The sequence below is a fragment of the Oncorhynchus kisutch genome, linkage group LG9 (assembly GCF_002021735.2).
Source record: "Oncorhynchus kisutch isolate 150728-3 linkage group LG9, Okis_V2, whole genome shotgun sequence".
NCBI classification, from domain to species: Eukaryota; Metazoa; Chordata; class Actinopteri; order Salmoniformes; family Salmonidae; genus Oncorhynchus; species Oncorhynchus kisutch.
Genome location: NC_034182.2, coordinates 653,303 through 673,968, shown reverse-complemented (window position 1 = coordinate 673,968; position 20,666 = coordinate 653,303). Strand labels below are relative to the sequence as shown.

Genomic DNA, 20,666 nt, shown 5'->3' with positions numbered 1-20,666 from the left:
CCAGCAGGTAGCCTAGTGGTTAGAGCGTTGGGCCAGTAACCAGCAGGTAGCCTAGTGGTTAGAGTGTAGGGCCAGTAACCAAAAGGTTGCTAGATGGAATCCCTGAGCTGACACGGTAAAAATCTGTCATTCTACCCCTGAACAAAGCAGTTGAGCTACACAAAATGATACTTTAAGGAAAATTGTTCCACGTTTGTGGCCAGGGAGCACGTACCTGGGGTCAATTAAATTGATACGACTCTTGAAACCTTCCTTTTTGAATGTGCTAATTGGTAGCATGTCCTTAGCAATGCAATGCATAATAGCATTTGTGATGTCTGTCTTTTCGATATTTGCTTGTAGGGCATAAACGCTGTCAGTGTTGACAGCTTTGGGCAAACATCCCTAGATTGGCTGGTGCTAGAGGGGCGTTTATCAACACCGTGCTGCAAACTCAAACTTCCTGCATGTTCCAAAGAGTGATTTTGCTTCAGATGTTGAAAAATGTTTGTCATATTACCAGACTTCGTTGCCCCCTGTCTACGGCACAATTTGCACCGAACATTGTTCTGCTCTTTGTCGGACTTGAAAAAGCCAAACCACTTCCAAATGACAGAAACCCTTTAAAATCATTCATTTCTTTGTTGGAAGCTGCTCCTTGTCCATGGCTATCACTGCCACTGTTTCTGCCTACATCACTCGTTTCTCCTGGTTAATAGTGGCGACTCCATCACTCCAGGTGCTAAGTGGTTTTTAGTGGGCGTGTACCTCTCCACGTGCATATTGTCACTTCTCCGCACGTTCCTGCTGCGTCAGAGGTCAAATGGACTGCTGTACCTAATTATTCTATATCGACATTAGCGAAATGAATCTAAATGTTTTTATATGGATATTGAGGGAAGTAATTACCTCAAATTATTGATATTGATTTATCACCCAGCCCTAGTAGATATGTACATCACTATGAATAAAGTCAGTCTACAGGACCACATACTGTAGCTACACAGCAGAGCAGAGGGAGAGACGAGGTGTCATCTACAGAGCAGAGGGAGAGACGAGGTGTAATCTACAGAGCAGAGGGAGAGACGAGGTGTAATCTACAGAGCAGAGGGAGAGACGAGGTGTAATCTACAGAGCAGAGGGAGAGACGAGGTGTAATCTACAGAGCAGAGGGAGAGAAGAGGTGTAATCTACAGAGCAGAGGGAGAGAAGAGGTGTAATCTACAGAGCAGAGGGAGAGAAGAGGTGTAATCTACAGAGCAGAGGGAGAGAAGAGGTGTAATCTACAGAGCAGAGGGAGAGAAGAGGTGTAATCTACAGAGCAGAGGGAGAGAAGAGGTGTAATCTACAGAGCAGAGGGAGAGAAGAGGTGTAATCTACAGAGCAGAGGGAGAGAAGAGGTGTAATCTACAGAGCAGAGGGAGAGAAGAGCTGTAATCTACAGAGCAGAGGGAGAGAAGAGGTGTCATCTACAGAGCAGAGGGAGAGAAGAGGTGTCATCTACAGAGCAGAGGGAGAGAAGAGGTGTCATCTACAGAGCAGAGGGAGAGACGAGGTGTAATCTACAGAGCAGAGGGAGAGAAGAGGTGTAATCTACAGAGCAGAGGGAGAGAAGAGCTGTAATCTACAGAGCAGAGGGAGAGAAGAGCTGTAATCTACAGCACCACTCCACGTACTGAACGACCTTAATATATTCACATTGCAATTGTGGGAGAAGTCAAGTATATTATAATGAACGATTAACATGGCCGTTCTGTGATGACTTTTAGATAAACGATAACATTATGTAATACAACATGACAAAATGTACCACCCAAACATTGTAAAAAGACACTGAAACTACTGTCACAATTATCTCTGCATCATCACACATTGTAGAGCATCACATTGATCCATTGCCAGTCCTTTTAACGTCTGCTAAACTGTTTGTTCCACAGTTCCAGCCTCAAACACACACAAGTCTGCGAATTGTATATTCACACATTCCACATGGAGAGGGGATTCCCAGGAGAGAAGGGGAGGGAACAGAGAGATGGACATCAGTCAGGATTAGCACCGTGACTGATCCATCCCACTCCAGTGAAAATGTCTAGAAATCGCTCTCCGTATTACCAACAAAAATGTTTTTTCCTCTCCAACGCAGAAGGAGAAACAGATTGGTAAATAAAGAGAGAGAGAGAGAGAGAGAGAGAGAAAGAGTGCTGGGACTGGAGAGAGGGAGAGGAAGAGGACGGCTGCCAAAACAAAGAGAAATGACTGACAGACCCACTTGTGACATTCACACACAAACATGAAGTCTACTTCAAGCTCAGCTGGGGAACAGTGTACAACTTTAGGCCCACCCGCCCACACAGAGAGATCAATGTGTGATATAAACAAAAATGGGCTGTACATCAAGATCACTTGGGAAAGGCACAAACACACCCACTCAGGCCTACCTGTGACATACACAGCAAACATGGGCTGTACATCAGGCACACTTGGAAGGGTGGACAAACATATCAAGCTCACTTGGAAGTAAGCACACACGGTCGGATCAATGATGCAAACCCATCAGATCTTACACTGTTTAAGAGAAGGAAGGATGACTAGTATTTGAACAGGCCCCAATTGCTGAGATACATGGGAGACAACCACTCTTGGATACCAGTCAAGCTTGTGTGGGAGGCTATTGGGAATCGGGCTTGGAGCTAGACCAAGTTTAGAGAAATCCTGAACACATAAGCACCTCCCTCGAGGCATTCTGAGATGCTCAGTTAGTCCCAAAGCTGACTGGGGGGAGAGAAGAGGAGGCAGACGTAAGAAATAATACATCTGCAAATAGTTTTACCGTTGGGGACAGAGGGAGAAATTAACTTGCCCACATACACAACACACAGACAATCGAGCGAGAGAGAGAGAGAGAGAGAGGACTCCTAACACCTCAGTCCCATGGTCCCAGTGCGGGGGACTCGAAGCGCTACACTACCCATCTCTCCATTTCCAAAAAATCTAATCTATGTTGTACCAACCTACACACTCCTCAACATTGTAACAAGGTTGTTCTCTAGCTCTGGCACCACAAAATAAAATGTAAGACTCCTTCCTTTCTCCCCAAATAAATAAATCAACGGTTATGTTAAGAGAAGCAGAAAATGGCTGGCCAGCACATTTAGACTGGGTAATTATTCGAGACAGAAATACAGAGCGAGAGAGAAAGGACAGAAATACAGAGCGAGAGAGAAAGGACAGAAATACAGAGCGAGAGAGAAAGGACAGAAATACAGAGAAAGGACAGAGAGAAATACACAGACAGAGAGAGCGAAAGAGAAACAGTGAGCATTTCGACTCTGTGTGGATGCCAACAAGAGGTATGTCCAGGCTGAGTCACTCTAGGCCAGTGGTCTACAAAAGGCCGATCACCAGCTACTAGTAGCTTGCCAAACAATTCCCAAAGTATATGAAATTATTCATGCATTACATCAAACTGTCAAACAAATCTCAGGTCTCCGACACCGCAAGCTCCCAGCTACTATCTTACGCAGCACTGACATTATCCCAGCCATGGTTAACCACTATGGCTTAAACACTCAAACCCTTTTCTCCACCTTTATTTAACCAGGCAGGCCAGTTGAGGACAAGTTCTCATTTACAACTGCGACCTGGCCAAGATAAAGCAGTGGGACACAGAGTTACACATAAACAAACGTACAGTCAATAACACAATAGTAAAAAAAGAACGTCTATATACAGTGTGCAAATGGCAAGAGGAGACAAGCTTAGATAGCTGCTTAGATAGCTGATGTTTAAAGTTAGTGAGGGAAATTTGTCTCCAGCTTCAGCGATTTCTGCAATTCGAAAAGGCGGCCAAAGCAGGTGTTGGCTTTGGGGATGACCAGTGAGATATGCCTGCTGGAGCATGTGCTGCGGGTTGGTGTTGCTATGGTGACCAGTGAGCTGAGATAAGGCAGAGCTTTACCTTTACCTAGCATAGACTTATAGATGACCTGGAGCCAGTGGGTTTGGCAACGAATATGAAGCGGGCCAGTCAACGAGAGCAGACAGGTCGCAGTGGTGGGTAGTATATGGGGCTTTGGTGACAAAATGGATGGCACTGTGATAGCAAATTGGATGCAGTCTGAGTAGGGTGTTGGAGGCTATTTTGTAAATGACATCGCCAAAGATCGGTAGGATGGTCAGTTTTACTAGGGTATGTTTGCCGGCGTACGTGAATGAAGATTTGTTGCGAAATAGGAAGCCTACAGTTCATTTTGGATTGGAGATGTTTAATACGAGTCTCACCTAAAAATATCTGCAAAAGTATTAAGCAACATTGCCTCAGTCTGATTGTTTGCTGGGTTGACAAATACTTTCCCCAAAACCTTCTCAACTAAATGTAAACTGCAAAGTAGTATATATATTTTTTTTTCTTTACCTTTATTTAACCAGGCAAGTCAGTTAAGAACAAATTCTTATTTTCAATGACGGCCTAGGAACAGTGGGTTAACTGCCTGTTCAGGGGCAGAACGACAGATTTGTACCTTGTCAGCTCAGGGATTCGAACTTGCAACCTTCCGGTTACTAGTCCAACACTATCCACTAGGCTACCCTGCTACCCCAGTATATCATTTGTATTTATTATTTGCAAACTTCACAATGAAATGATCAGCAGCAGTCATAGCCGCAGGAAGGAGTGGTGCTGAGGGTGCTGCAGCTCCCCAATGAAAAATCTGTAAAAATACTAAATGCTCTATTTTTTCCACAAAAGTAGCGCACTGGGCCTTTACTAGTCCTGTATTAGTGGACCGATATAGCCGTCTGTAGTGCAGACAAAACATTTACATCTGCCCCCCCATATTTTCCCAGGTATATTGACAGAAAACGGTGTACAGGAGAAAGTAGTGTACTAAGGACACGGAGAAGAGTTGCAGGGGAGAGGAGAAGAACTATTCGGAAGCTAGAAGAAAAAAAAACTGCTACATTTTTTTTTTAAGTGGCTCATGCTAGAAAAGGTTGGAGACCCCAGCTCTAAGCACAGACCCTGGTGGTAGAGAGGTGCTGTCACCTGGTGGCCACTACTAGCATGACATCTGCATTGTCCAGGATACATATCAGGACCACTGCATTTACTTGTCATTCATCTCTTTTTAAAAAGACTGGTGGTGATGTGACGCAGCAACACCAATAATGTATAGGTATATAGGTGTGAAAAGAACTGCAGTACTGCATCAAATGCAGAGTAGTCTTTCCAGAGACGTCCTCTCTTGCCTCTACACATGCAGTAGCTACGTCATCAGGTGTGCAGATAGCCCTACTCTGGCATACAAGTGCGAGAAACAAATCGTCACATTCGCATCACTTCCATTGTTAGGGCAAATGAATGTGAAGGTTGGTCCTAGTCAATAGTAACCTGCAGATAAGCAGCTGATATTGTCCAGTCTTTAACCCAATACTCAGGAATACCATCCTTTCCTTAAAGACGAACTATGTAGCCATTTCCTGGCTGTTAAAATTCGAATAGTTCGCTTAATTTCTGTTTATTTGACAAAACAGGCAACTATAGTGTGGAGAATCAATGTGCCATCTAAACCACTGTGAAATGTCTTTTACATCAGCTGAAATCCAATACTTTGGGTTGTGTACAAAACCCAAAGTAAAAGATGCAAAAACTAACAGGAAGCATAGAAATAGCACAGATAGAACTGATCTACCGCTTCTTAGACTTGCTTTCAACGAGAATGACAGATCCAGAACTAACATTTCAATGTGAATGTGGTCAGGTCACCCAGAAAGTGACATATTGCAGCTTTAAAGGGCATTTACAACACTAGAATGGCCTCACCATCTACACTGATGTGAGAAAGTGTTTCTGACTATTGCCATGCAGCCAGTTGTCCCCTGTCCCTCCTTGACAGTGACAGGCCTGTGATGGAGACAGGCCTTCCACCCCATCACTTTCATCCACCACGTCCTCTCTCAGGACAGCTGGTCACCAAGGAGACCAGAGGAAGAAGAGAGGAGGCAGTTTCAGCCTATTGGGACGTAGCCTACCTACCAGTCCCAGCAGAGACTATGTGAGAGAGAGGAGAAATATAAGGTGAGAGAGATAGAGAGGGTTAGTGAGAAAGAGGGGGTATGAGAGAGTGGGGGATGAGTCAGCAGGTTTGACTCTGGGGATGGGAGTGGTATCCTATGAAGCGAGCTAGATTTACTCAGGGTTTTCTAAAGATAACCAGCTTCAGTTAGCTTCACATTCCAGGTCAGGCTTCATCCTTACTACGACGATGGATACCAGACTCTCCATTGAGACAATCCATGGGCAAGTTAGTGCCACATTTTGATTTGTGCCCAAAGAATATACAACAGAATTCTTGCTAATTCAGCAGGCTATGGTGTGAAATGGGTTTTTTAGAAGCCGTCTTTATGACATATCGTTAAAGCCATCCTTGGTGTGCTTATCAATGTGTAATCACTCCCCCACACGCCTATCAATATGTTTTCATCAAGTCAAACAAAAGTGTTACATTGCATAAAGTTTCAAATGCATTCTGTAATATATTTTAAAATTATTTAAAAAGATTTAACACTAGAGATTTAACACTAGAGAGCGGGAATCTGACTTCATTGGTCCTTAGGCTCGCAGCGCAGACATTTCATTCAGGATAAATGGATTTAGCCCCAAGTTAGCCTGCCCCGGAGCAGGTTAGTTCTGAAGGATTTGTTGCCATAGAAACGTACCTGGCTAAAAGTTTAGTTACTTTTGTATTATTGGTTCTCTCGAGTTGAACTCCGAAGTGACCAAAGTTAGCTCGCCAACTTCTCAAACCTGCTTCGTATGATACCCTTCTGGGCTGCTCTCTCTCTGAACTCTATCCATCCCTTCCCAGGAAAATAATGAGGGAAAAGGGGAGGAGGACTGGGAAGGAGAGCATGACAGGAAAGTTCACAGGCTGCAATATCATGGGACCAATAGAACAAAGAGAGGTCAGCAAATGAGAATTCAAGGTGCCCAAACCAAACAATCCAACGAGGATGTTAAGCGAGCCCAACTGGCCAATGACAGTTCAGGGAGCTGACAACGTGACAAAACATTGTACCAGTTGACCACCGAACATAACGATGAAAGTCGCCACAAAACCAACACCTATCTATCCCACCACACCATTTGGAAGTAGTCAACAATGGCAGTTTGAAAAAGCCACGGTGACATTTTACAACAAACGTAGCGTCGCCGACGGGGCTTGCCTCAAAAAGGCAACCCAATAATTCACGAATCCCTAAACAAATTTGCTAACATGCTGCTGACTTGAGGCGGTGGGCCTCAGTGTTATTCCGACTACTCCCATTCTGAGAACAGCAGGAGGGGAGGAAGAGATGGGGAACCATGCTGGGAACCGGCACAAGGGCTCATCCCTCTACTGGGGAACTGAACCTGCCTGTCTGCAAAAACAATACACAGGGAAGGAAATGCTCAATTCCACCCCCCTCCCCTCCCTCCTTTATCCCTTCTGTCCGTCTACCCCGCTATCTGTCACTCCCCTTTACCCCCCCCCCCCCATTCCTCTCCCTCTACACACTTCACTCCTCCCATGTCAGCTTCCTTGCCCTGGACTCGGGAAGATCTGAGGGCAGCCGAAGCCAATGCATAAATGTTTGATCCTTTTTTCAGCACAAGAGTCTTCTCTCTGACTCAGGGGGAAAATGCACTAACTTAGCTAGTTTTTGCATGTGAGTGTGTGTGTGTAGATTTCTTTCACAAACTCATTCTGTAAGCAGATTGCTGCGACGGCAACACCTTATGTAACCAAAGGCTAGCCGTGAATATTTCAAGGACTTAGAAGTCCAGCTAACGGATCTGAAAAAAATCTAAGCAGATCATAAAAGCTACTACTTCAGAGAATTAAATCAACTTGCTTTGTGTGTCACCTAAAGAAAATAGATTGTCCAAAGGAAGACCATACTGCAGGCTCAATTCAGAATATAAACAAACAAACTATGTAAGACACCTAACTTCTGAATATTGGGAGTACTTAAAAGCTAGTGTCTGGAATTTTGGAAGCTGTTCAAAAGGTAATTTAAATTCCTTTATTCTTAAAGGATTTTGCTGTTTTTGAAATCACAGACTGTAGCTTTAAGGGTAACACTAAAACAATAAGAGTCTATAATGTGTCCTCTTATAACAGCAATAAGGCCAAGCTACATTTACTGGAGGCTCCATTTGTGGCTCCGTCTTACTTAGTAGGAAGTAATGGACTCTGACAAGGCCAGGTCTGGGATTCAAAGGCAGTTTCCTCTGTGATATTAAGACAATAATCATTTCTTCTGCCGTATACCAATAACATCCAGAACTAATATCCCGTCCCGTGTCTCCGAGCGGAGCCGGAACGTTCTAGGAACGTTGGAGAAACGGCAGGCGATTCTGCAGTCATTTGGCTAGGGAGGGAGTGTTCAAGGTTACTGCTAAAGCCCTTCCTCTTTGTACCTCTGTGCTGGGACTGTTTTTTGTTGGGGGGGGGGGGGGGCACACATATTTTGTCAGAGCTCTCAAGGACTGGTCCTGCTTTTGGTGCAGTGCTATGACAAAAATATGAAATAAACAGTTGTGGAAATACTGCAGTAAGTATAGCCATGGAGGTAACCAGGGAACCATCCCCTAACAACCAAAGCAAAGTTTGTGTTCAATCCATGAGACTGACTTTGTACTATTAAGAAAGCATCTCCTTTTCCCTCTACCGTCACTCGCTTCCAACTTCATGAAAGGGAGTGAACAAGGAAAGAAGGGAAGGGGACGACCTTTTGGATTGGAATGCAACCCCAGTCCTAACCCTCCTGAAGCCGTGTAGTATGCAGGCCTGCAGGGTCTTCTTACCTTGGCCACAAACTGCCTGTCCTTCTGGTCCATGTTGGCTGTGGGGGCTACGTAGTCCTTCCAGATACGCACTTTACGTTCTTTAGCAGATCTGATAAACAAAAGGATGACTCAGTTAGAAGGGAGATATGTCAACAAAAAGAGGAGAGGAAACAAACAGAAGAGGAATCATCAATGGAGATGTGACGACCTTGGTTAATGTGAAAAGCAGATCTGTTCAAAAGAAAAATGAAGGTGGAGAAAACATCCTTTCATAAAATCCTCAGTAAATATCAAAACATCCTTTCATATACTGAACAAAATATAAATGCAACAATTTCAATGATTTTGCTGAGTTGTAGTTCATATGAAGGAAATCAGTCAATTGAAATTAATTCATTAGGCCTTCATCTATGGATTTCACAACCGGGCAGGGGCGCAGCCATGGGTGGGCATAGGCCCACCCACTTGGGCGCCAGGCCCATCCACTGGAGAACCTCGTTAAAGGGCTTTATTACAGAGATCCTGGGCTGGCGTGTTTACACGTGGTCTGCGGTTGCAAGGCCGGTTGGACGCCAAATTCTGAAAAGAACGTTGGAGGTGGCTTATGGTAGAGAAATGAACATTAAATTCTCTGGCAACAGCTGTGGTGGACATTCCTGCAGTCACCATGGCAATTGAACTCTCCCTCAAAACTGGAGACATCTGTGGCATTGTGTTGTGTGACAAAACTGGACATTTTAGAGTGGCCTTTTGTCACCAGCACAAGGTGCACCTGTGTAATGATCATGCTGTATTATCAGCTTCTTCATATGGCAAAGGAGAAAGGCTCACTAACAAGGATGTAACTACATTTGTGCACACCATTTTAGAGAAAAGCTTTGTGGGTATGGAACATTCCTGGGATGTTTTATTTCAGCTCATGAAACAGGACCAACACTTTACATGTTGTGTTTATATTTTTGTTCAGTATATATAATTCCTTATAAAAATTCATACAAATACACATGTTCATATGTAAAAACAAATATAAAGGCAATTGGTCAACATAAAAAGAAATAAGCACTTCCCATCATCTGATATTAAACATTTTCATGTGTTTAAAACCAGAATATGAAATCAAATCCATGCTAAAACGACTCAGACTAAGGATAATGATAAAGACGGCTCAATTGATATTCTGAGGGTTAAAGTTCCACATCTCCAGCTGTGCTGGAATCAGACCAACTACAATACTGATTTATGCCTGGTCAATTACTTCCAATTTCCAGCCTCCCTCGGGGTACTCACTGATCTGTACGTACAAACATATACATAACTTACGTGAATTTCAGTTTTTTTTTCTGGATCAAAAAGAGCATCATGTGGTGGGTGTAGCAGGGGGCATGGTAGTTGAGAGAAAAATGGCCGGTTTTAAAGCTAAATTCTTGCAATTCTCTGCACTTTGCCATGGCTAATGCTGTGTTCTTTTGCTCAAACATAATAATAAAATCAACAATGCTAAATTCATTGTTTATGCAATTTTCCCTGACTGTCTAACCTTTATTTTGGTGATCGTTAGTTCTCAAAAAATAACCTACACACACTCAAAAGTTTGGGATCACTTAGAAATGAACTTGTTTTTGCAAGAAAAGCTAATTTTGTCCATTAAAATAACATCCAATTGATCAGAAATACATTGTTAATGTTGTAAATGACTAAACACCAGTCTCCACATCAATAGTGAAGAGGCAACTCTGGGATGCTGGACTTCTAGGCAGAGTTGCAAAGAAGAAGCCATATCTCAGACTGGCCAATAAAAAGGAAACATTAAGATGGAAAAAAGAACAGACACTGGACAAAGGAACTCTGCCTAGAAGGCCAGCATCCCAGAGTCACCTCTTCACTGTTGACGTTGAGACTGGCGTTTTGCGGGTACTATTAAATTAAGCTGCCAGTTGAGGACTTGTGAGGCATCTGTTTCTCAAACTAGACACTAATGTACTTGTCCTCTTGCTCAGTTGTGCACCGGGGCCTCCCACTCTTTCTATTCTGGTTAGTGCCAGTTTGCGCCGTTCTGTGAAGGGAGTAGTACACAGCATTGTACGAGATCTTCAGTTTCTTGGCAATTTCTCGCATGGAACAGACTGACAAGTTTCAGAGGAAAGTTAATTGTTTCTGGCCATTTTGAGCCTGTAATCAAACCAACAAATGCTGATGCTCCAGAAACTCAACTAGTCTAAAGGACAGTTTTATTGCTTCTTTAAAATCAGAACAGTTTTCAGCTGTGTTAACATAATTGCAAAAGGGTTTTCTAAGGACAATTAGCCTTTTAAAATGATAAACTTGGATTAGCTAACACAACGTGCCATTGGAACACAGGAGTGATGGTTACTGATAATGGGCCTCTGTACACCTATGTAGAAATTCCATTTAAAAAAACTGCCGTTTCAAGCTACAAACGTCATTTACAACATTAACAATGTCTACACTGTATTTCTGATCAATTTGACGTTATTTTAATGGACAAAAACAAGGACATTTCTAAGTGACCCCAAACGGTTGGTTGTGTGTGTGTGCATATATTTTACACTGCAAGCCTTTTTCCGGTGAGCATGCTATTGTGTCCTCCAATCAAACCTTTGTCAGAACACACTGACAAAGTTGTCAGTCTCACTTCAAATGAGAAAGAATTTAGTCATTTGTAAAGTATTCACACTTAGCCACATGCCCTAATTGGTTGGATAATAAAACGGTTGAGGATAACGATGGTTGTGGTCACATTCACAGATTGACCGTGTTGTGACGTATGTTGCGGTAGTGGTTTTGGTTGGGGAAGGGACTGACTTTTCTCCGGCCCGGAGTTTCTCTGCCCCCTGGGTGTAGACGGCCATGGACCAGTCCACACAGCGGGCGAACCCTTCCTTCAGCAGCAGCTCTGTGATGTTCCCGTTCTGGAGATGAAACAACAAGAACATAGAATAAAGTACAATACTTTATATGATACACTATTTATAGAGTTGACTACTATTGAGGAAACAAAGATAACAGAGTAAGCTGGACAGAAAGAGATACATTGCCTGCCCTCACACACATTCAGAGAACCTCATACAATGTGAGGTTTTGAGTACAGTTAAGTGCAACAACCTCAGACTTCCGCAACGTTCAAAATTATCCTTCCTCGCCCTCTGGCTTTCAGCGACAGTCCGTGCTACCAGCCTTTGCGTATAGTACAATGCTCAGGGGTTATAGGTGAGGGGTCAGTCAGTCTCACCGGGTGGAGGACGGTACCCAGGATGACCTGGTTGGGGCAGCTCTCCAGGATGATCTGCACGTCCCTCTGGAGCAGACGCGACTCCGTGAAGAACTTGGCCTCGGCAGCGAAGGGCTCTGGCGACTCCGTGCCGTCCGCCTCACGCTTGAACGTCGGACACTGGAGAGAGGATATATAGAATGTAATATGCCATTTAGTAGATCCTTATCCAAAGCAACTTCTAGTACAGGGAGTGCATTTATTTGCGTATGTGACCAGAGCGGAAGTGGAACCCACGACCCTGGCATTACTCTGACCAACTGAGCTACACAGGACCAAGAAGGACAATACAGAAAATAGAGTACATATCTGGGAAACTAGAGACACTCATGACATATAGACCTTCTAGTACAAACACTAGATATGGGAGACAGAGCAGAGCTGGGAGACTGGGCACTAAAACACCAAGCAGACAGAGGAGAACAGCTTCAAACAGCTGTAACATCTTAGGTGTGAGAAGACTGGTTATCTGCAGTGGGCCGTTGGTAAAGACTCTGAGTCATAGAAAAAGATGGATGGACAAATAGGGAAGTAACAAAGGAAAATCCCCAACATCACATCCATCTCACATACCTTATGAGTCAGGAAGTGATAGATGTAGTATGATTAGTTAACCCCTGCAGAAACATATAGGGATATTTCCAGTGGTGGAAAAAGTACCCAATTGTCAAACTTGAGTAAAAGTAAAGATACCTTATTAGAAAATGACTCAAGTCACCCAGTAAAATACTAGAGTAAAAGTCTAAAAGTATTTAGTTTCAAATATACTTGTGTCAGGGAAAAATATGGCATAAAAAGTACATAATTGTTTTTAGGAATGTAGTGAAGTAAAAGTTGTCAAAAATATAAATAGTAAAGTAAAGTACAGATACCCAAAAAAACTACTTAAGTAGTACTTTCAAGTATTTTACACTACTGGATATTCGCTAATCAAATCAGAAGGAATATATGCTATAGTCTATAAAAGTTGACCACACACACAAGCACATATCCTATGGTCATAGTACGATCAAAGAGACTGACCTTGACCCCAGAGAGCATGACCGTGACCAGGTAGTAGTCGGGCAGGAGCAGGGCACGGACCACACTACCGTCGCGCACGTGCTCAATGACGGCTGAGGAGGAGAGACGAGGGTCAGAAATAAAGTATTCATACATTCAATTTAAACTTTTAATAGGATGAAACCATCTGTTTACACAAGGGGAAACATTTTACTATGACCTCATCATTCAGTTTTATAGGTTCTACCATCTTTAGAGGAAAGCAGACTCAGTTCTACACAGAGCCAGTGCTACAGTAGATTCATAGAATCTCTATGGATTCAGTTCTATACTGTATTATGCCTTAAAAGTCAGTGGTCAAATGTATCCATCAACAGGATGACCTTCACCTCATTCCTCTACTCTATGGAGGGTGTTAACAGTACATGTTGATTACATCCTGCTCTGGTGGGTTACAGAATGTCTTTTGTCACACTTCTTCTGTTGTCGCCCTGACCTCCAAAAATCACTTTTGGTGTGAAAGCCAGCTAAATTTGATGTGTAAATCGTGTTTTGGGTGTTTGGGGGCTGAACGAACACAGTCTGATGAGGTGATCCGCCATAATCCAGACCGGGGAAATTAGTATTCTGATTCCGGGCCCCCAGAACACAATGAAGGGAACATTAAAAGCGATTCGGCTGGATTGCTACTGCCCATTTAAAAACAGCAGGGGCGGTCTCGCTGAATGGTAAAAAAAACCTTCCACACCATTTCTCCACTCAATTAAAGGGAGTGGCTGTTAGCTGCGGTGGCGCGGACAGAATGGAGAAAAACGCATTAGAGGGGGTGAAAGTCACATAATGAGCCCACGAGGTGCCATCTAGGGAGCCATTACAGGTCAGATATAGATATGGAGGCATCGGAGGGGGTAAACTCGAGCCAAAACGGTGCATTATGCAGCTGTGTGTTGTGTGCACAGGGGCTTCTAAAAAGGAATGATGAGGTGTATGAGTGTGTTAGCCCTACCATTGACAGGTTTCTGGTGCATGGAGTCAACGAAGTTGCGGGGGTTCTCGATTATGTACTTGAGGTCGCGTACAGTGTTGGTGCCGCCGCCCTCCGTCCACATGCCCTTCTTGGAGGCCTTGGCCTGGTCCTCCAGGTCACACAGTCTAGCCTGATCTGGACTACACACACCAAGAGAAGAAGTGGTTAGTATATAACACACAGGCTGACGTTTCAAACTATACTAAAGTAGGTGGAACAGATCTTAGAGACAATTGAAATTGTTATTTTTACTGACACAGCGCCCAGTCCCAGCACAGTGCCTTGTTAGGGCATCAGTCGGTGACACCTCTACTGATGCTAACCTCTCGTTACTGGTCCACTTCTCTGCATCATCAGCTTGGCCTTAGGGGGTAACTGCCTGCCTCTCAGGGTGTGTTAGTCCTGGAACTGCATGGCCACTAGATAGCAGTTCTAGCTGAACTGGCAGTTCTACTACTGCCCCTCAGGCTAAACTGATGAGACTGGCTAGGTGGACATACACACACTCCTGCTATGTTGTGCTTTTTACATCCTTTCAGATAAATTAGGGTCAAAAAGAGCAATGGTTCTGCTTTCATGAGCCACACCAATTCAATAAAAACAGTGTTTCTAGAGCCACAAAATTAGCATTTAGCTGTGACACGAGGGCCAGTGGCCACGTAATACTTGGGGGATACGCAATGGTTGATCAACCAAAAACATAAGGGAGATTCAAGGGGAAACTTTTAGGCACCACAACTTCCTCCATTTGCCTAAACACCAACATGAGTTTCAGACACCTGGTAGATGGCCAAGTACACAACTCCCCAGTTTCACTTCCATCTGCATGAGCTTTCAGGTTCAGCCTGTCGATAGTCAGACTGGGCCTCTAACAAAGATCAGAGGGCTCTTTGAAAACAACATGGCACTCAACAACTCCCTCGAGCAGGCAAGGCGGGTGATATGTCTCAATTAATTACACGCTGGTTCAAAACAAAAATGGCGACCGTTATCTTGAAAGACCATCAGCTTTTCCCGCATTTTTCCCCCCTTTTCTTAATTGTTTTCCGTCGTCGTGTGAAGACTTTTAACAAGTTTTTTACGGAGTGGAAAAGTGAGGCTTGCCCATGACTGATATGAGAAATGGAGAGTGAGATAGTGGGACTGGGTTCTTTGTTGAAATGTGCACTGTGTAAATTGAGCCTTTTTACATTGATGCTTTCTGAAAGGGAGAGTGGGTGCTAGGTTTAGAAAGAAAGCGGCACAAAGTGGTACTCAATTAAAACACGTCTCACACACAAAGAGAGAGTCTGAGTGTTCTGAAACAGCTCCTAATTGGAGCATTGGACTGGCGCCCAACACCACCAGTACGTCTCCCCCCATTCCTTCGACTGTTCTAGACACAAATCCCAACTGAAATAAAACTGTTTCTTGCTTACCGAAGCAAGAATAGAGAACATGAACTTTCTGGGCCAGACTAAAAAGCCTACAGAAAGTCAATTGCACTTAAGCTACTTAGGACTAACAGCACAAACCACAGATTGAGGCTGTGCCAATTCCCTATGGTGTAGTGCACTTATTTAGACCAGGGCCCATAGGGTTCTGGATAAAAGTAGTGCACTATGTAGGGAATAGGGTGCCATTTGGGATGCATCTTGAGGCAAGCCCAGATACTGAACGGACACAGCGAGATACTGCGAGAATGCGACTAGGCTGACGATCAGAGATCAATGAAGACACAGGAGGTGGCCTACCTGGTACTGTGTGATGAGATCATGTAAAATCAAGTGTATCTGGCACCGAAAATCTGACAAATACAGCAGACAGAAACAGAAGCACTGGACATTGAAGAACGTGGTTCAGAAGAGGCACCCCTCAGCAGTTTAGTCACTCCACTGGGGATCGCAGTTTAAAGGATCAATAGTTGTGAAGCAGTGGTACCAATGCTAATTTGGATTCCCTCACCGCCGGTCGGTGTGGTTACATAAACCACAACGCCCCCCCTTCCCCCTTTCAGTAATTTAACAAAACAGCCACAGCCAGAGACAACCTACTTTCTCATTGGCCAGGAGGAGCCTGCCAAAATCCACAGGCAGTGGTGGTGGCCCCATGGTCGGGTTCCCTTGGAAGACACAGAAAGTGTTTGAAGAGATCTGTGTAGTGGAATTGTGTGTGAGTGTGCCCCAGCAGCTTGCCGTAGCAGCGAGGAGAGGATGGTTGGCATGTGGCCCGGGCCTTCTGTTAATTGACGCCTGGCATAGTTTGGGCGCCACGGACAGCCAGGATCGGAACATGTGCTCGCCCGCTCCTTTTCAAATCATCATCATCGCCCTCCGATTGGGGTGATCGTCAAGAGCAATCGCCAGGCTAATGAATAAGGGTCTGCTCGTCTCCCAGCCCTCCCACCTTAATAGCCACCCCATTTGGGCCAAACGACAGCCTGCGTAGAGGCGTTTACATTAAAGCCTGTTCCAAGCCATTGCGTGGAATGCTTGAAACGAGTCATTAGGTCCAAAATATGCAGGCAGACTATTTATTCATTCATCTGGTACCCACAGTGAAAACACGGTTTCACAGCACTGAACTCTTGTAGCGCCCAGTCAAGCCCACTAGGGGGCGATCAATCACTCAGAGGTGAAAGGGTGTTTTGGGACAGTTATTAGACCGGTGAGCTTTATGTTATGTATGACAGAGGCTTTTGAGACTGCCGATCAGTGGGAAAGCCTCAATGTTACTGCAGGGCAACACTGCCACCACCTGGACTCACACCTTAACTGAAACCCTCAAGTGGGGGGGGGGGGGATTCTATGTATAGTGGCATTGTGTAATCAATAATACATGCAGCTCATTGTGACAACAGGTAGCGCAGTGATAGTCACACTATTTTCTAATCTCTGTCATAGTGCAAGTGTTGTATTGTGACATCACAATTGTGGCATCACGGCAAGTAGAGAGTGTGCCGATATCACAATAGGGAAAGAATCAAAGATGTCTAGTCCATCATCATACGCATGTAACAACGGCAAATTCTACTGTGACAAATTGACTGTGTTGTGTTTCCCTGGTTACCACCACTTCAAATCTCCATGGGGCTGATTAAAGCCTTTGTAAGTCAATCAACACAATGTTAAAAGACTGATGCACCCTGTTGCTTGTGATATCACAGCACTGCTGAGTCTTACTTGTTGCCCCGGATTCCTTCCCTGCGGACGGTGGCGAGGCCCTCGTTGACCAGAGATTCAGCAATGTTCTCACCGGTGGTGTCTAGAGAGACAGAGGATTTAACACTAAATAAATAAGAGAGTTTTAGTAAAGGACAAAGTGGGTTGTATGAGGGTTCACGCATGAAAAAGAGTCCATTCACTCAATCAACGCAAATGCAGTCAATTCAAGGAGGGAATTGAAATCCTATCCCTGAATGGAAAAATATCCCTGTGGGATATAGACAAATAGTGCACCAGTGATGTAGTGAGGTTTTCCCCCGACTAGTAGTAACTCTGGCCTCTATTTGTTGCTAGGCCTCTGAAAATGTCTGCTGGTCTTCTCACCTCTGCCCAGGTACACCATGCCGTATTCTCTGCCCAGAGCAGTCTTGACCTCCACTGTGAAGCATACCTCCTTCCCAATCAGCATCTTGCGCAGGAACTCTCTGGCCTGGAAGGCAAAGGGCTGCAAGGGAAAGAAGACCGATAGCCATGATCAACGGGTCAATGTTATACCACTACGGGCACCAAATAATCAATCACCCACAATTCATTTACAGACCAAGACCATAGATATAGGAATCATCTTTGCCATTATTGCACCTGTAAAGGGTAGCTTAATCTCCATTTTGATGTAGTCAATTTCACTTTTACACAATTGGTTGATCCCTCCTGATGACCCAGTTGGACATGACTCTAACATAGTCACCAGGAGGGATCAGCCAATGAAGTTGATGTACCACCCAGTTGACTACATTAAAATGGTGGAAGGCCTCAAATGTCGCTTCCCATGCTAACACAGCCTTTCGTCCACAAGCAGCCTCCATCACATGCTCTAGGACCCTGACCAAAAACAACCGTTTCTTATTTTCCCTTATAAAAGGAAGGCAGATGGGACAGAGTGCATTCGGAAAGTATTCAGACCCCTTGACTTTTTCCACATTGTTATATTACTGCCTTATTATAAAATATATTAAATTGTTCCCCCCCCCCCCCTCAATCTACACACAATACCCCGTAATGACAAAGCAAAAAGAATATTTATTTATTAAAAATAAACAGAATTATGACATTTACATAAGTATTCAGACCCTTTACTCAGTACTTTGTTGAAGCACCTTTGGTAGCGATTACAGCCTCAAGTCTACTTGGGTATGACGCTACAAGCTTGGCACGCCTGTATTTGGGGAGTTTCTCCCATTTTTCTCTGCAGATCCTTTCAAGGTCTGCCAGGTTGGATGGGGAGCGTCGCTGCACAGGACATTCAGAGACTCCTGCGTCACCTTGGCTGTGTGCTTAGGGTTGTTGCCTTGTTGGAAGGTGAACCATTGCCCCAGTCTGAGGTCCTGAGTGCTCTGGAGCATGTTTTCATCAAGGATATCTCTGTACTTAGCTCCGTTCATCTTTCCCTTGATCCTTACTGGTCTCCCAGTCCTTGCTGCTGAAAACTCTCTGACCAAGGTCCTTCTCCCACGATTGCTCATTTGGCCGGACAGACAGCGCTAGTAAAAATATTGGTGGTTCCAAATTTCTTCCATTTAAGAATAATGGATTCCTCTGTGTTCTTGGTCCCCTTCAATGTTGCAGACATTTTTTGGAATCCTTCCCCAGATCTGTGCCTCAACACAATCCAGTCTCGGAGGTCTACGGACAATTCCTTCGACCTCATTGATTGGTTTTTGCTCTTACATGCACTGTCAACTGTGGAACCTTATATAGACAGGTGTGTGTGCCTTTCCAAATAATGTCCAATTAATTTAATTTACCACAGGCGGACTCCAACCAAGTTGTAGAAACATCAAGGATGATCAATTTAAACAGGATGCACCGGAGCTTAATTTGGAGACTCAGAGGAAAGGGTCTGAATTCTTACGTAATAAGGCATTTCAATTTCATATGGTTTTTTATTTGTCATTATGGGGTATTGTGTGTAGATTGATGAGGATTTATTTTTATTTAATCCATTTATGAACAAAATGTAACAGAATGTGGAAAAGGGGAGGGGGTCTGAATACTTTCTGAATGCACTGTATATGCTTTACTAGACAACAAGTATCATAGATCAGCGATTACATAACTGTCACTGCAGGTGGAACCTGATCGAAGGACACCCAACACGTTTTCTTAGTCAACATTCCACCCTCATTATGCTGCTCCCGAAAGTGAAAGAAACATCTCCATGCAGCCACCTGAAATTCATTTTTCCCTTATGAATCTCAATACAACGTCTACCCCCTCACTCTTCTTCATGAATGGACCAGCCCACTGTCAGCGATTGGTTGAAGTGCTTCAACTCACCTCGTCAGGGGTGTCCTTTTGGTCGGGCTGGCTCTGGGGGGCACGGCGAGCTAGCGCTCCAGTACGGATGTTGCTCAGGTTGATCTGACGCTCCGGGGGCGGGCCTCCCCGTGGCTGGCCCCTCACGATTATTGCACATCCTGACAAGACCTGGAAGAGAGGAACATCACAGTAAATATTAGCATTGGGCTATTAGGGAAAAGACCAGGGTTATTTGCATTGTAGCAGTGGTAGGTAAGACCACGCACAACAATTATTAGAATGTAGATAAGCTAATCGAAGACTGTTAATGGGCTGATATGGAAGTAGAGGTTTTGGTAGTGCTTATAATTTTCACAAATTCTCTCAGAACTCAACAGTATTCCATGGAGGTGGAGGAAAAACAGTTGTGGTGAAAGAGAATGACTGTATATAGTCTAGTTGTAGCAGTTGTAGTAATAGTGATAATAGTAATAGCAGTAGTGATAGTAATAGCAGTAGTAATAGCAGAAGTAATAGCAGTAGTGGGAATAGTAATAATAGCAGTAGTGATAGTAATAGCAGTATTAATAATAGCAGTAGGGAAAATAGCAGTAGTAATAGTGGCAATAGTAGTAGCAGTAGTGATAAGTGGTAATAGTAAGAGTAGCAGTAGTGATAATAGTAGTAGTAATAGCAGTAGTGGTAATAGAAAAAGTAGTGGCAATAGCAGTAGTAATAGCAATAGTAGTAGTAGTGGTAATAGTAATAATAGCAGTAGTGGTAAAGTAATAGTGGTAATGGTAATAACGTCAGCAGTGAGTGGTAATAACGGCAGCGATAGTAGTGAGTGGTGGTAACGGCAGCGATCGTAGTGAGTAGAGGTCGGCCGATTAATTAGGGCCGATTTCAAGTTTTCATAACAATCGGAAATCGGTATTTTTGGACGCCAAATTTTTAACATTTTTTTTTACAACTTTAATCTTTATTTAAGTAGGCAAGTCAGTTCAGAAAACATTCTTATTGTCAATGACGGCCTAGGAACGCTTGGTTAACTGCCTTGCTCAGGTGCAGAACGACAGATTTTTACCTTGTCAGCTC

General features: G+C 44.0%; 1 protein-coding gene across 2 annotated transcripts in view; it reads right to left on the bottom strand.

Annotated features, from left to right (window-relative positions):
- The window catches only part of snd1 (staphylococcal nuclease and tudor domain containing 1), a 320,657-nt gene that overhangs the window by 295,058 nt on the left and 4,933 nt on the right, over positions 1-20,666 (bottom strand). For both annotated transcript variants that reach the window (XM_031831421.1, XM_031831420.1), the window contains exons 2-9: positions 19,608-19,757; positions 17,655-17,775; positions 17,289-17,370; positions 14,107-14,267; positions 13,122-13,213; positions 12,060-12,218; positions 11,633-11,739; positions 8,828-8,918 (exon numbers count right to left, since the gene is read on the bottom strand). In XM_031831421.1, the coding sequence (XP_031687281.1) occupies positions 8,828-8,918; positions 11,633-11,739; positions 12,060-12,218; positions 13,122-13,213; positions 14,107-14,267; positions 17,289-17,370; positions 17,655-17,775; positions 19,608-19,757 (963 nt within the window). The remainder of the gene's footprint in view (positions 1-8,827; positions 8,919-11,632; positions 11,740-12,059; positions 12,219-13,121; positions 13,214-14,106; positions 14,268-17,288; positions 17,371-17,654; positions 17,776-19,607; positions 19,758-20,666) is intronic.